Consider the following 16,302-nt stretch of genomic DNA (forward strand, 5'->3'; position numbering starts at 1 on the left):
AGATTACTTTGAAACTGGAAAAGTCGTTTTAGCTCACCTACCTTGTGAAAATATTTCAAAAATTTTGTATACATATTCAGCTTCTGAACTGGGTCGAATCCCTTTGCAAAAATAAGGGCCATAACCTCAGAGGTTTAAGGTTCCCTGACCAATCTCGTTGGGTGTTTATATAATTATGTGTAGTTTTAGCACTTTCTTTAAATTAATAATAAAGCACACATCTGCTAGTTTCACTTACCCTTTGATCCTTTCTTTTTCGGTATGTCTTTTTTTTTAATACTCGGAAAAGGTTCGATCTTTTCAGTATGTACAGTATGCAAAAAAAGTTTATCCACCCCCCTACCAATTCACATTTTTGTTTTGTTTTTCTGGTGAAAATCAGTTTAACTTTATGAGTGTTCCTCCATGATTTATCAATTTACGTTTATTTATCACATTGCCATTGAAAATACGGCGTTTATATCTTTTCTTGAGATTTCATGTGATAAATTATGAAAATTGGTAAAAAATTACGCAAAAAAAGTTTATCCACCCCAAAACGGATATTATGATTTAAGTGTGTTTTACAGAGTTTTAGTGTGTATTCTGCAATTTCATCGAATGTAAACATTGTGTCTATCTGTCATTTAGTGCTCTTGAAGTTTTCGTGATCAAAATTTCAGTTTTGTGTTCAAAATTGGAAGTTATTTGTTTCAAAATGCCCAAAAAAGACCAAATTTCGATCAGTATCCGAAATTTGATTATTGAACATCACAAAACTGGCAAAAGCTACCGTGATACTGCCGATATGGTTCAGTTTCACAAAGATACGGTCGCTAGAATTGTGTAGATGTACAAAAAGCGTGGTTCTATCTCACCAGCTAAGCGATCGGGGCGTCCTTCAAAGACAACTGGCCGAATTGACCGAGCTATCGTGAAGATGGTGGAGCTGGACCGGGGACTATCAGCTCCGAAAATTGCGAAACAGATTGAAAGCGAGTTTTACATTCAACTGACATCACAATCCGTACGAAATCGTCTTCATAAGAAAAGTCTTAAGGGCAGAGTAGCTCTTAAGAAGCCATGGTTGTCCGCAAAAAAGTTTAAAAAAAGATTGAAGTGGGCCCAGGACCACATTTCATGGACCATGACGAGACGAAAGTAATGCTATTTGGGTCTGATGGTATCAATGGTGACCCAAATAGCATTACTTTCGTCTCGTCTGACCAGATCCCCTTATTCCAGTCATCATTAGTCCATGAAATGTGGTCCTGGGCCCACTTCAATCTTTTTTTAAACTTTTTTGCGGACAACCATGGCTTCTTAAGAGCTACTCTGCCCTTAAGACTTTTCTTATGAAGACGATTTCGTACGGATTGTGATGTCAGTTGAGTGGAAAACTCGCTTTCAATCTGTTTAGCAATTTTCGGAGCTGATAGTCCCCGGTCCAGCTCCGCCATCTTCACGATAACTCGGTCAATTCGGCCAGTTGTCTTTGAAGGACGCCCCGATCGCTTAGCTGGTGAGATAGAACCACGCTTTTTGTACATCTACACAATTCTAGCGACCGTATCTTTGTGAAACTGGACCATATCGGCAGTATCACGGTAGCTTTTGCCAGTTTTGTGATGTTCAATAATCAAATTTCGGATTCTGATTGAAATTTGATCTTTTTTAGGCATTTTGAAACAAGTAACATCCAATTTTGAACACAAAACTGAAATTTTGAGCACGAAAACTTCAAGAGCACTAAATGACAGATAGACACAATGTTTACATTCGATAAAGTTGCAGAATACACACTAAAACTCTGTAAAACACACTTAAATCATAGAATCCGTTAGGGGGTGGATAAACTTTTTTTGCGTAATTTTTTACCATTTTTCATAATTTATCACATGAAATCTCAAGAAAAGATATAAACGCCGTATTTTCAATGGCAATGTGATAAATAAACATAAATTGATAAATCATGGAGGAACACTCATAAAGTTAAACTGATTTTCACCAGAAAAACAAAACAAAAATGTGAATTGGTAGGGGGGTGGATAAACTTTTTTTGCATACTGTATATCTATATTATAGAGACTTTCAGCCTTTGGCTGGTTTTTCGCTTTTTTTCAGAAATATTCAACCCACACCACAACCACACCTGACACGTACTGATCAATTTTTAAAACCACACCTCTCGATAATAACTTCAAGCACCCGAGACATCCCGCTCACTTCCAGCCTGTATTAAACTGCTTTATTCACGACGCCCTTGGGTGGGTTGAGTTTGGATATTTGATGCAATCAGCTAGCTGTAGTGCCTTTACCTACGTTACGGTATGAAGTTCAAACTATTTAAAGTTCTTTTGTGTGAATATCCAATTTCCGCCCTTCATCAAAGATACATAAGATGCTGGGATACCCGTTTTGGATATTCAGCACCCGTTCGTCTTTACACCACATACGCTAGCCAGCCGACGACGGACGTCTCCACACTATGCCGGGCTCGGGCACCATCACCGCAAACAAGCTCGAAAATGTATGCATTTATATATTGAATCGATGCATTATGGCGTATATTGATTTGGAGTACGACAAACACATATGATTGCACATTATGAATAATCGTCGGCCGAAAACAATTATGATGCACCATTATCCTAGATAAACTTTTTCTTTGCACGAGTCCTCTTTTTCGTGCTCGCTTTGTTTGTAACACAGTTGTTTCATATGTTCTCTTTTTTTTCACTTGTTCCCTTTTTTGGGTACCTGCCCATAGAAGTGATACGTACTTGAATATCCTCCAGCTGACAGCAGGCCGGTTCTAGATCCCGTATTTCGTCCAGTAGGAATTCTATTTCGTCTGTACCGTATAAATCAGAAACTGACGGTATGTAACGTTGGGGTGGTTGCATCTCCCGTCAGGGGGTACACCCCCATCACCGTGTGCGAAACTGGTCCGGCTCCCGAAACTGTTCAGAGCATAAAGGAGAAAGCAAATAAAATATAACGCTACGAATGTACGGTATGTCGGGGTGGATATCGAGCCCTGCCTGGCTGCGCTACCGATATGACGGGCAGAATAAGGGAGGATTTACGCGGTACGGGGGTAATGGGCCACTAGACTAGATTTGAAGTAGGCTTTCGGTCATCCCTTTCGTGACGCGACGGGGCGGGCTACGGAATAGGCAGAAGACCGACATCGTTGCACAGTGCGTCGAATATCAAAGGAGGTTGGTCAGAAAATAACAGCCTACACACAAGCTTTTGTTAATAGACGATGACGACAAAGTAGAGCACTCATATCATGGTGTCTCTGAAAGAAAACCTTAACTTAAAAAATCAGTATCGTTGAAACACCAACCAAACGAAAGCTTAGGCCGCGGCCAGAGTAGACGCGACACGCGACGCGACGCAACCATTTCAAAAGAATCTTATTATTTATTATTATTTCTTGATTTATAAAGCACATTTCAGCCAAAAACATGTATGGTAAACTTACCCCCCATAGATAATTTTGAAACTAGCCTCAAATGAACGAGGAGGACCTAAGAGTTCGTTTGATTCAGTGATGGTGATTTTTTAGTATTATTATTTTCCAGCCACAATGATATATCTCATCAGTTTTCGTAATGTTCTATTGTTATTTTTAAACTAATTAACAGCTGTAATGTTATTTTCAACTTAGCAAACAATATTGAATTTTTTTTAAACTTTGAGAGTTTTGAAAAACAAAAATATTTTGTTTTTGTCTATGGTTGAATTACATAGAATATTTCCTTAAAAATATTCACATCATATTTCTGAACTTCCTTAATTTCCTGAGAATCGTCCAAGAATGTACAGCTATTTTCCTAAAATAGTCCTGGAATTTTTACCGGTATGGTTACACATAAACTAGCCCGGGACACGCTAGTTATGTATGTATCTCCTATGAGATCATCGATGATCAACCAATGATTTTTGTTAATGTTGAGAATTTCTACTGCTTGGATCTGCGGATCCAATTATTTGAACCAACTCTTTTATTATTTTGATGCCACAATAATTTTTGACATGCTGAATTAACCGTTGCGAGTGAAAAGTAAATTTACAGGAGATAAGAGCGTCAAAATACTCTACTATAATTAAATCTATCTAAATGTGTTGCAGAGGAGTTGAATAAACGTGATCATACAAAAAAATAAAGAAATAAGGCTGAAAAACTGCAAAATTGTTGTGCCTTATGAACTGGAAACGTTGTGAGCGAAAGTGGTCTTGAGCAAAGTTTTTCAAGTGACCAAGGTTTTCTGGATATTATACAGATGAGTTTTTTTTTTATAATGCGCTTATTTTTCCAGGCTCATTTGCCGTAGCTTTGTGGAGCCGATGTTCATTGTTCAGGTTACAAAATTACTTAAAACTAACGTTAGTAAAGCGGGGGCCGATTACTCGCGGCTATCTCGAGGTTAGGGGTAACAAATTGTAACAAATGGATGGTAGGGTAGGGATTGAGAACACAAGGTTTGGAGAGCAATATGCTCTTGATCTCGAACTAAGCGACACTCTGATGAAAAAGACAAACATGGGGGTACACCGATGGGCAGCTAACAACTTGGAAGAACACAAGATGACACTAACTACTAAATCCTCAGATCTATCCGTTTTAAAAACACATAAATTAAATTGCAATAGTCGAGATCTTGGCTCGCCAAGATGTCTCTAACGGGCCGCATAGGTTGTTTTCCTCGGGCCCTGAGGGATGCGGATAACTCGGATCTAGCAACACAATGGAGGGTGCATGACCAAAGTACGTGGTCGATATCGTGATAGCCACTACCACAAGCGCACAAATTGCTGCCTGCGAGCCTGATTCGGAAGAAATGCGAATCTAACGAGTAGTGATTGGACATGAGCCTTGACATGACACGTATAAAGTCACGGCTCAAGTCCAATCCTTTGAACCACGGCTTGTTCGATACATGTGGGAAAATAGAATGTAACCATCTTCCCAGATCACTCTCATTCCATTTTTGTTGCCAGTTGGTGAGGACGTGCTGACGGGTGATTGAAAAAATTCTGCAAAGGCGATTTGTCGATCAAAAATATCGCCTTCCATAGCGCCCACCTTAGCCAACGAGTCCGCTTTCTCATTACCCGGAATTGAGCCATGAGATGGGACCCAAACTAAGGTGATAGTATAGGAGCAGTTAGATAAAGTACTCAATTTAGCTCGGATTTCGGTCAGGAAATACGAGGAGTGCTTCATCGGCCTCATTGATCGAATAGCCTCCAACGAGCTAAGGCTATCTGTAAAAATAAAATAGTGATCAGATGGTAGTGAGGCAATTTGCTCTACTGCGTAGAATATGGCTGCTAGTTCCGCAACGTATACGGAACAGGGTTTTTGCAGTTGATATGAGGCGCTATGAAATTCGTTGAATACTCCAAATCCAGTTGAAGCGTTTATAGTTGACCCATCTGTGAAAAAACTCTCTACAATGGTGGTACTTGTTTGCAAAAATTAAGGGAACAACCATCGACCGATGGTGATCTAGTATTCCACGGATTTCTTGCAACATGGTCAGATCAAAATTTACAGAGGAACTGTAAAAGTCTTGGAGGCAAACACGAGTGGAATTGAATGAAGAAGGGCCAATCTCCAGCGTCATGTACTCGTAATAGAGACTCATGAATCTTGTTTGAGGATTTCTGTCGAGCAGCTTCTCAAAGTTTTCTATTACCAATGGGTTCATTACTTCACAACGGATAAGAAACCGGAAGGACAGTTCCGCGAAACGATCTGTCAGTGGGAGAACACCCGCGAGTACTTCGAGGCTCATCGTATGCGTCGAGTGCATACAGCCAAGTGCGATTCGGAGGCAACGGTATTGAACCCGTTGCAGCTTCAAGATATGTGTTTTCGCCGCGGATTGAAAGCAGAAGCTACCGTACTCTAGAACCGACAAGATGGTTGTTCGATACAACCTGATCAGATCTTCCGGGTGTGCTCCCCACAGATACAGATGAGTTCATAATTACATTACGACGTGGCGCTAGCGTCCATCCGGACTGTGTAAGAAGATGCTATCTTCGAGAAAGTTGTTCAGATGATAAAGGCCCTCAGAATGCTAGACTCTGAACTAGCTCACTATGCAGCGCTTGTGTGCCTACTAATGTACAGCTATCCCTCTATTTGTGCGCATAATACGGACAGCATATATGGATTCCACGTAGCATATGGGATTTGGCTTAACTAGTTCCAACATGGAATATCTCGTGATCCTGGACAAATAGAAGGTTTCTGCCTTGGGAAAAGATGTTCAGTGGATCAATAGTTCAGAATTTCCTCACTACACGGCGCTAGTGTGGCTTTAACTTCCTGTTCAAGCTATATCTCGGGATACTTGCCATATAGAAGGTTACTATCTTCAGCAAAGTTGTTCAGGTGACCATGTCCATTCGGATGGTGGCCATATTAGTTCAGAACTTTCTCACTATGCAGCACAAGTGTGCACAGTGGCAGGACCCCGAACAAAACCTCTAAAAATTATGTTTTTAGTTCTGTTATTTTATTGGTTTCCCACGCATTGAATAACGTTTACTCCAAATTTTGTGATTATTGGATAAGATTTCGATATTTGACAACACTTTGAACCTTGCTAAGTCAGCTGATTTTGATGATTTGATTAATCAGTCAAAAAATTAGATATTGCTTCCATTTTATCATTTCTGAACCGATTTTGATGAAATAGCTTCCAATCTATCGGGAATTGAATCTTGTTTTAGTTTTTTTTTTTTTAAGTTTATAGTTAAATTTTTTTCAATACAAAAAAAAAATATTTAGAAATTTCTTGTATTCCCAAAGAATAGTTTCAACCCCACGTGTTTCTTAAATATGTTTAATACTCAGCAATAATTATGATCAACCATCTAAATTAAAAGGTTGAACTAATTCCTGACCGCTGTTCCATCTAAATCGGTCAAGAACTGATGAAATGGAAGTAAAATCTATTTTTTTAGGCAGAAAAGCTTACACACTTAGAAAAATTAATGTAAATTTAGGTGCTCTGAGACTGACATATACGAGCTTCAATTTTGACATAAAATTGAATCATAATAGACGCAAAATTCAGCTCAATCAAACGTAATTTCGAACTTTTCAGTCTCGTAGCACTTAATTTTACATGACAAGTTTGTTTACGTCTCATCCTTTATGTCAAAGATGGATTCCATCACGTGTAAGATTAGGTATTTCTAAGTGTGTAGCTACGCATGTGTTGAAAAAAATTGTCGATGATCATGGTGATTAGTATATCAAGCATAAAAAGTTATTAGGTTCAAGAAGTTGGAAGGGGTTGCATTAAATTAGTAGCTAAGTAGAATTAGTAAGAGTTGTTTGGTGGAATATTTTAAATATAGAATTTTTCATGAACGGTTCCTTTTTGGATTTGCTTAAGGAACTATTTTTTTTTTCAATTACCAACAATGGTATTTTTTTAATTGTGTAGCGCAGAATCACACTAAACAATCCTGAACTTAGAGAGAGAGAAGGATTAGTATTTTCCATTTAATTCCACTACCTTATTTGCTTATCCTTGACAGATACGCGTATTTCGTCTAATACAAGACACTGAAGAAGCCTGCACATTGTAGACGAAATACGCGTATCTTTCAAGGATAAGCAAATAAGGTAGTGGAATTAAATAGAAATTACTAATCCATCTCCCTCTTTATACAGGTGTTGCACTAAGACGCCCACATTCATCAGGAATCCAGAACTTTTCGATTAGGGGCTGTTTACAAACTACGTTGAAATTTGTTTAAAAATACAAGAAATGTTTACCTCTTCAGTAGTTATAAAAAAGTAATTTTGATTAGTCTACAAAAGTTTGAATCTCGCGCGAGTATTGCGGATATAAAGGACTGAATTCGGTATTTGATAAACAAAAAAATGAACTTAGAAGTTTATTCGGAAGATACTTTGAATTATGTTTTTTGACTGAATGTCGAGGGTTCGTGAGCATTACTGACGTTGCTGAAAACTACAATAGCATCAGATTTCGGGGTTGCTAGTGTATTAGAATGCTTTGTTGATTATCCATAAGCTATTGCTCGCTGGAAATGCTTGTGAATATTTTAAATGGACAAAAGGTGAACCTCACGCCTAAGCTTATTTCGCTGTAAAGCAACTGAGAAGTGTTGAGGGAATTAATTGTAATTGAAACCAGTTAATTTTTGGTTTGCTTATCTGACTAAGATGATATACTTAAATATCTAAGAGATCGTCCAGCTCAAACCTATGTAGCAGTAAGCGGTAGGGCCATCATCATTATGCAAAAAAAAAATCAAAATTGATAAAAATGGCTAATGTAACACTTTCGCTAGCAACGGTTCATATAGAAGCAGCTATCACAATCATGAAATCCAACAAAGGATCTCAAGGGAACGATCTCATATAAGCAGACACCGTAGCCTTTTCGATCAACGGAATCTCATGTTATTTTGTTTCATCTCCATGTTCAGGTGACAGCACACAGGTTCCATGCCGTAAGATCTTGCTTGGCCTACCAAGATTTTGATTTTTCACTTGCTTAAATATGTTAAACCGTTTAGATTTTGATGCCAGTCCTAATATTCGCTAGAGTATATGTATAAGAGTTACGTTAAGAGAAAAACAGTGGAATTCGCACGGTTTTAGAAAGATTTCCTTCCCTTTCACTTGGCAATAGAGAACTTCTGCATCAACTTCAAATTCAAGAGCCACATGTGAAAAGGGCATACAAGCTTTTTTGTAAACAAACATTTGTAGGCCCTCTAGGTAGGCTAGGAAGGGAAAAGCTTCCCCTATCCGGCGATGTTGATGGTTTGCGTTTGTGTCATATGGGTGGCGAGAAAAGGGCATAAGAAGGTTTGTTTACAAAAAGCTTGTATTCCCTTTTCAAATGTTGATCTTGAAATGACTTCTAGCGAGAAAACAAATTAGCGGCTGTAGGCTGTAGTAGATGATTATATCACTGATTTTGTCAGGTTATCATAACAACAAATATTACAAATTATCATTACTGACAATTTAATGCTCAATGCGTGTTTATGACCATTTCTTCGATTATATTTTACATTTTATTGCATTACCTTTCGTGCAGCTTTCAAAGCATCGTAATGTTTGATTACTTTTCACGATAGGTAGCCGGTTTGGCAGTTTAATAGGTGGACTTGGCTTCATTCTTAGCGTGAATCATTATACACCGACTCTAATATTTTTTGATATTTCCACGCATCAAAAACAATGCTTTCAACAGTCGATTCAACAATAAACTATTGAAAAAGTGGTAAGTGTCAAGCATTGTCCAAAAGCGTCGAAATAACTAACAAATCCACCAATAACGTACGTGCATATGCTGTGTTGGGGCAGTCATCAGAGAATCGTTTCTAGACGAAACATGTCGATGTACTATTGCTGCTTCCCCAAAACTTTCATCAGAGAGTCGTTAGTAGACGAAACAAGTCGAAGTGGCATTCGCCTCCGATCTTCGGGCGTGTGCGAGTAGACAGAATGTAATTGCGTAGCATTTTGCACACTTATCGCCATATTTAGAACCACACGCCCTCAATGACCACACAAAATGCTCTCCAGAGTTGTAATCTTGTAGAAAGATTTGGAAGCAGGCATGCAAGTGATTTTGATGAATTTTCTTCATCTACTTTCTGTTTCGTTAATATAGAACTCGATGGCAAACACGTTCATTGATACGTTTGTTGTTCTGGATGATAGAAGAGTATAGCAGAAATAGTGCGAAATAGGTTAGTGAAGCCATGGTCATTAAAAGAGAAAATCGATGAAGAGAATTGACTTTCATCCCTCTGCTTCTAAGCCCCTTAATTCAGTCGTCGTCATAGCATTGGAAACTAGCATCGCACCGCTTTTGCTTCTTGGGATACACTTGCGAGTTGCAATTCTACTGTTCGACATTTTCGAAGGACCACCAAAAAAACTGAAACTACACTATTTTCTAGAGATGCCTAAAAGTCCAATTATTCGATTAATGATTGATCGTAAAGATTTTTCCAGATATTCGCTTAAATATTATTAAACACGTAACCGGCATTCCTTTCTTATTTCTACTCGTTTGATTTAGCGCAGTAGAGAAAATAAATAAAATTACTAATTTATTTGAACAGGCATGGTGAAGAACCATGACGTGAAACATGATCATATATTCGCCGAAAAAAGTGTTAAGCGTCTTTCTGCTAAAGGCTAAGATTTACCAACTTGTTGAGAGAAGGAGTTTAACGAGAAAAAACTAAAAAGGGGAGGAGCTTTAGCTGGGTGGACACTGATATTCTGCGGCCTTCCAATCTGTCGCATACACCAATTCAACCCCTTTCTGGAAACTAACGATTCAAAATGGGTTCACTACTTGACTAGCCTATTGGTCCCAAGTACATCTATAAGCGTACCTCATTCTAGTCGACATTCTAGTACTACACTATGTTTGTTTTGATTCGCTATGAAAATTTTATCATGTTTCGATTAGCTTGGGACCGAAGAGAATACCAGAGTTTAGCCAAAAAGTTGAGCACGTTTCTTCGGGACCTTCTGGTCTTAGAGTTACCTCTATGGTCATACTAAAAAGTATAAACAGAAAGAACCTCGCTCAAATTCCTATTCCAACACAAAACACAGGCTCCTGCTGCAATTAAAAATTACATTTATCATATAAAGCAACGTAGTCTTACGTAAAACCATCCGGTGGAAACTAACGATTTTAAATTGGATCACTACTTGACTAGCCTATTGGTCCCAAGCAAACGATTAAAGTACCCTATTCTAGTCGAAATTCTAGTACTATACTATGTTTGTTTTGATTCGCTATGAAATTTTGACAGATAAAATTAGGGGTTCGTAGATTTTCCTATGTTTCGAGGGGTGCATCGATTAGCTTGGGACCGAAGAGAGTATCAGAGCTGAGCAAAAAGATGAGCACATTTCTTCGGGACCTACTGGTCTAAGAGTTACCTCTATGGTACAACCCCATAGGGCTGTCCCTTGTAGCTTTTAATTTCTGCATTTACTCCAAAAGCTTTTTATGTATGCCATTTGATTACCTATGACTCAAAACGGATAATGTGATTGGACTTATGCCACGGATGCTCTTGTATCACATAACATATGTGGAACTCGAGCCTGAATAGTAGAAATGCTTTGACGTAGGACTACGTCTGTGATTTCTATATGGGGGTTCACTTTGTGAAAACAGAAAGTGGAACATGTAACAAAATTATGAAAGATTTTGAAGGTTGATAACTCAGCTACCCCTGGACCAATTTCAATAACTCAGCTACCCCTGGACCAATTTCAATAACTTTATTACCTATCGATCAGAAATATTTTCACGCATGTGTTAATTTTAAGACTTTATCCTTTTTCAGAATGTCACTATTGTAAACTGCATGAATGTGCAACTGTTGCTATGATAATTAAAATTATTTCCGATTGCCTGCGAAAAGCGATTTCCCTAGAACAGATTTCATAGTTGAATTCCATCTGGTCTCACCAAACGGTGTTTATTAAATCACCGCGTTGTGAGTGGTGGTGTTGTCCACTACACAACGAACGGTTACCTACAAGCAGCGAGCTGCAGCCCACAAAAGCATTTATAGAAGGAGGAAGATGCCGCAGCGCTATTGATCGGAATCAGTAGCTTTTCGTCAGTCACTGTGGGCCATCTATGTCAAGCGTGTCATAGATGGCCCACAGTGACAGTGACAGAGAGAACCCCGCTCAAATTCATATTCCTACCAAACAAAAAGCTCCTGCTGCAGTTAACAAATAAGATTTATTATAACGGGTGTTCAATAATAAATGAGAATGATTTCAGTGCCGTCCAGCGCTCTTGTGAGAGCATCGCGACTTAATTGCGTCGTACAGCTGACCAGGGCCCCTTCTCCAATATTCTTTGACGTTTTTTTGAAGAATAAACATTATGTTTTTAATAAAAAATACTGAATTCGTTGAAGAATTTTTTTTTACTAGCTATATGTCTACACATTAGTTAATGAACACCCGTTATAAGACAACGTAGACCTATGTCACCATTGCGTACAACCCCATAGGGTTGTCCTTTGTAGTTTTTTTTTTTTGGGAATTCGAAGTGCTATCTGTGTCAGTTTTTATCATTTACCATCACTCGCAAGGAGTAGCGCTTCAACCCAGTGTAGATGAATAGACGAGTGCACGGATGAATTTGAGTTCACTCTCTCAAGAAAAATTGCACAAGCTGTGGGCAATGTTTACTTATCATGAATACTAATGGCGGTCAGCCCCAACTTGGATTGACTTTCAATACCGTCCCTGTTTGGAGGATCTGCCAAATGTTTGTTAAGGATAGTATTGATTAACATCGACGTCAACAATAAAACAGCCTGTCATTCTTGATGAGGATTATACCGTTTGGAACTGAATAATGAACATTTATGGTGGTAAGCTCCAACCGGTATTATCCTCGGATTAAATCCAGATAAAGAATATCAAGCTGCTTTGACGTCGACATCAGAGTTAATCAACACGACTCTAAGCAAACATTTGGCAGATCATCCAAACAGGGTTGGAATAAAAAGTTAATCCGAGGTGGAGCTTACCGCCATCAGTGTTCATGATTAATAAACATTGCCCGCAGCTTGTGTCACTTTTTCTCGAGTAAGTGAACTCAAATCCATTCGTGCACACGTCTATTGCGGGTTGCTTTGGTTTTTAGACTCACGAGATAAATCAGCAATTGACGTGTTTGTTTACAAAAGCAATTACGCCCAAATCTCAAGTCACCCCGGCTATGTTATGTGCTTTTATGACAATCTATTAGCATGAGACTCATTTGAAAACTCATGCTGATCCATGGTGACACTTGTATAGTTTTTGTATAGTGCTCATACTTACTATACAAATTATGCTCATGCTCATAGATTGTCATACAAGTGTATCCATAGCATTTGTTTTCGAGAAATCGTTAAAAACGTAGCGTGTAAATTGCGACTAAACGGCGCAAACGACTTTAAAAAAAGATTTTAAATTCATTGTCTACGAACAATCTTTCGCCCGGCTCAATCACACGAACATAACTTAGGAGCCTCATTGAAGCACAAGGCAAGGCGGGAAAGAGTTTCGTGGAAATGTTCTTCACAATGGAGTCTTATTTAAGCTCCTGCGGGTAGCTGATTATTGTCACTCGCCGGTATTTTTTCTCATTGTGATAGCCATAATCGATTAAATTATGCCAATTAATGCAATTGGTCGTGTATACAGAACCATACAAATATTTACTGAACACCTAATCTTGGATTAGGTGTATACTGCCCATCACTATGATGCTTGTAAACGGCTTCGATTTTGCTGATATTGCTCTATTAGCACAACGGGCGGCACTCTGATACGCAGAGTAAACTCAATGATGATCTCGCCGAACACTCCCCTTCAGGTCCTTACAAGACCATATTGTACGGTATCGACATGAGAAACCAATTTTACGGTAGCTAGACAAGCAGTCAAGGAAGTTGAAAATTTCCAATATCTAGACAGTCAGATAACGTCAGACGCCGACCAACAGCGAACGGCTCACACGAAGACTAGAACTGCCTTTGCCAGTATATGAAATATTGGTCATTATACTAAACATTAAACGCTCCAACATCTGAATTTTCAATTCCAACATTAAATCTATGCTGTTATTTGCCAGCGAAACATGGTGTGTATCAGCGGAGACCACTCAAAAACCGAAGATCTTCATTATCCACTGTCTGTGGTAGTCCCGGCTCAGAATGCTGTGCTCCATCCAATCTCAGGAAGAGTCCCAGCAGAGGAATTAAACAAGTCCGATAGAATTGACCAGTTCAAGTGCTCAGAACACATGGGCACTTCAGCTTCAACTGTAATGATTCCACTACACTTCAAATTGACTTAATTCTATTTGAAATCCAACACTGAAAGCAAACTGTAGCTTCCTATCCATCAAGATATTTTTTTATTCCGCAGAAACTTACACTAAAGCACAACGTTATCAATTTCACTCACTACAGACCATTGACATCTTAAAACCAATCCACCACCGTAGCATTCTCATCAACACAATAGTACAAAATATTTCCTCAGATTTTCCCATGCCTCAAACGCACTGTGCATCGTGTCGGTGTCGTCGGTCGCGTTGGAAATCGCTTCACACTGTTAATGGTTCGAATTGGAGAGTTTTCAAACTTCAATAATAACCGTACTCGTCATGCCAATGTCAATAAGAATGTATTTCGAGTATCGGCTGCCACTGGGAAAGGGGAAACTGACTGGACCGGACTGCTACAGAGAATACTGCCGTAAGCGTATGTCTCCACGTCGAGGATAACATTTTCGGGAGTGCGAGAGTAGGAAAAACCTAGTAGATGTCAAGGAAGAAACTACACGCTGAAATGAGGTTATGGAAAGCCAGGCCGAGGGGTGGTTTTACATAACAAAAAGCACCACCAGCCAGCAGCAGCAGCAGCAGTACGCTGTCTATTCCGTTTGCTTGTATGCGTTTCTGTAGCACTGCGAAAACGAGACTTTTCCTCGTGAGCTCACACTCTTATCAAACTATTTAGATTTTCACCTGTCTTCGAGCGTACTCTGGCCTGGACCAGATGAAATGATTGCACGTCTTCACTAATCACATGTCGCCAACGATCGGAGATGAATCTGACTGTAAATACACACGGTACAATTACGACCCAACTAATCGATATCGAAAGCAAGAAACACACTCGGATTTGGAGTGTAATATCTGTGAACTCTGTAGGGTAGAGCAGCAAGGAGCTATACCGAAGCAAAAGAAAGAGAGCTCTTGGCACTACTAGCGACGATGGCTGGCCGCGTGGCCGGGAGGTGTGAGACGAGTAAAAGCCATAGAAAACGTGAGAATGTGAGTGACCTATAATTTTTCCACCACTTGAGGTTTTCATCAATTTTCCATCGAGAGGGCTGCCTTTTTCGGGAGATCGGATTTTCACTGCTAGATGATCCCAGCACACGAAATACACACACGCGCGTTTGCACAACGGGAGAGAAAAAAACAAGCCGTCCGTCCGTTCGTCCGCCCGTCGATTCCTGCAGGAATTTGCAGCACACGCACGCACGCACGACAGACTCCAAATTTCTCAGCAGAACATGCTTCGGAAAATGTCCTTTCCGCTTCTGTCGCGTTCACTTATCACACACGCTTGACGATGATGACTGCTCTGCTACTACTGATGACTTTACGCGTAGGATATTGCACACACAGGCACACTAACCGCTGAGGAAACGAGAAAATCTATCCCCTATTCTAAAGGCTCTCTGTGGGTGGGAATGGGAAGAACGACACTCGGAATGTGGCCAGAATAGAGCCGCTTGACGGAATGTTGCCTTTGTGTGCGAGTGTGCGCTATGCGCAATTGTTGGATAAAGCAGGATATCGGGATCGACCGAGGGGTGTTGTGTCATTTTGTGTTCCAGCTGGAACTGTATGCCTTCTCTCAACTTTGTATTGTTTGAATTCGTCGGTGGTGTGAACAGCTGTGTGATGGTTGGGACAAGCTCTTATTGCATATCTATTTACGCTTCTATATAGCTGTTATTCTGCTGTTTAGTTGTGTGTGAACTTGAAAGGCGCTTACTCAACCTTTACTCGATTATCCAATAATCACTACACAGCCTTCTTTTGACGCCAGGTTAAATATTGTTTACGTTTTTTTGTAGGAGGAATATATCATGTGTATTTTACTGCGAATCAAATTAATCGAAATTAGTTATAAGCACATCAACAAATTATTTACACTGTAGAGGAAACCTGGAATCAAACTCGATTGACAAACCTTGATACTACCAACTTCGCTACGCCGACACTTTGAACTGACGTAAACAAATGTGCATGCGCTTCTACAACAAGATCGCTGAGTAGCGGCTTTATAATAGTGCACATGACTCACTTTTCTCGACTAGTTAATTCAGCTTTGTAAAGAAGCAGAGTAAAAGCTGTAAAACTGCACAAGTCTAAAAATAAACCTAGTGGACTGTTAAATAGCTTCCAAAGTGGAACACAGTTTATTAGTTGAGTACAGGTTATATAGTTGTTGAAAAAGCACTTTTGATGTTTATGTTATTCAGCAAGAGTAGTTGGTTGTGTAGCAGCCATCAAATAAGTAATATATTCACTTTATTAGCTTTGTTTAGAAGCTAAAAGTTGAAAGTTGATTAATATTTGCATAGAAGTGGCATTAGCGTTTATTCGGTGTTGTTATTCAGTACGACTGACAAATTGAATAATGATTGTGAAAAAAGTTGAGTAATTGCTC

General features: G+C 39.3%; 1 protein-coding gene across 5 annotated transcripts in view; it reads right to left on the reverse strand.

Annotated features, from left to right (window-relative positions):
• LOC135703884 (uncharacterized) overlaps positions 1 to 15,252 on the reverse strand; it is a 39,038-nt gene extending 23,786 nt beyond the window's left edge. For 3 of the 5 annotated variants that reach the window (XM_065225251.1, XM_065225250.1, XM_065225246.1), the window contains exons 1-2: positions 14,901 to 15,252; positions 2,763 to 2,942 (exon numbers count right to left, since the gene is read on the reverse strand). In XM_065225251.1, coding sequence (XP_065081323.1) covers positions 2,763 to 2,885 — 123 coding nt within the window. In that variant the 5' untranslated portion in view covers positions 2,886 to 2,942; positions 14,901 to 15,252. Of the gene's footprint in view, positions 1 to 2,762; positions 2,943 to 14,458; positions 14,532 to 14,582; positions 14,745 to 14,900 lie in introns of those variants that run through there. The other 2 variants (XM_065225247.1, XM_065225249.1) reach the window with 2 other exon arrangements.
• Between the last annotated feature and the right edge of the window lie 1,050 nt (positions 15,253 to 16,302).

This window comes from Ochlerotatus camptorhynchus, unplaced genomic scaffold (assembly GCF_037179485.1).
Source record: "Ochlerotatus camptorhynchus isolate MF236.1 unplaced genomic scaffold, CSIRO-AGI_Acam_v1.1 ptg000222l, whole genome shotgun sequence".
Taxonomy (NCBI): Eukaryota; Metazoa; Arthropoda; class Insecta; order Diptera; family Culicidae; genus Ochlerotatus; species Ochlerotatus camptorhynchus.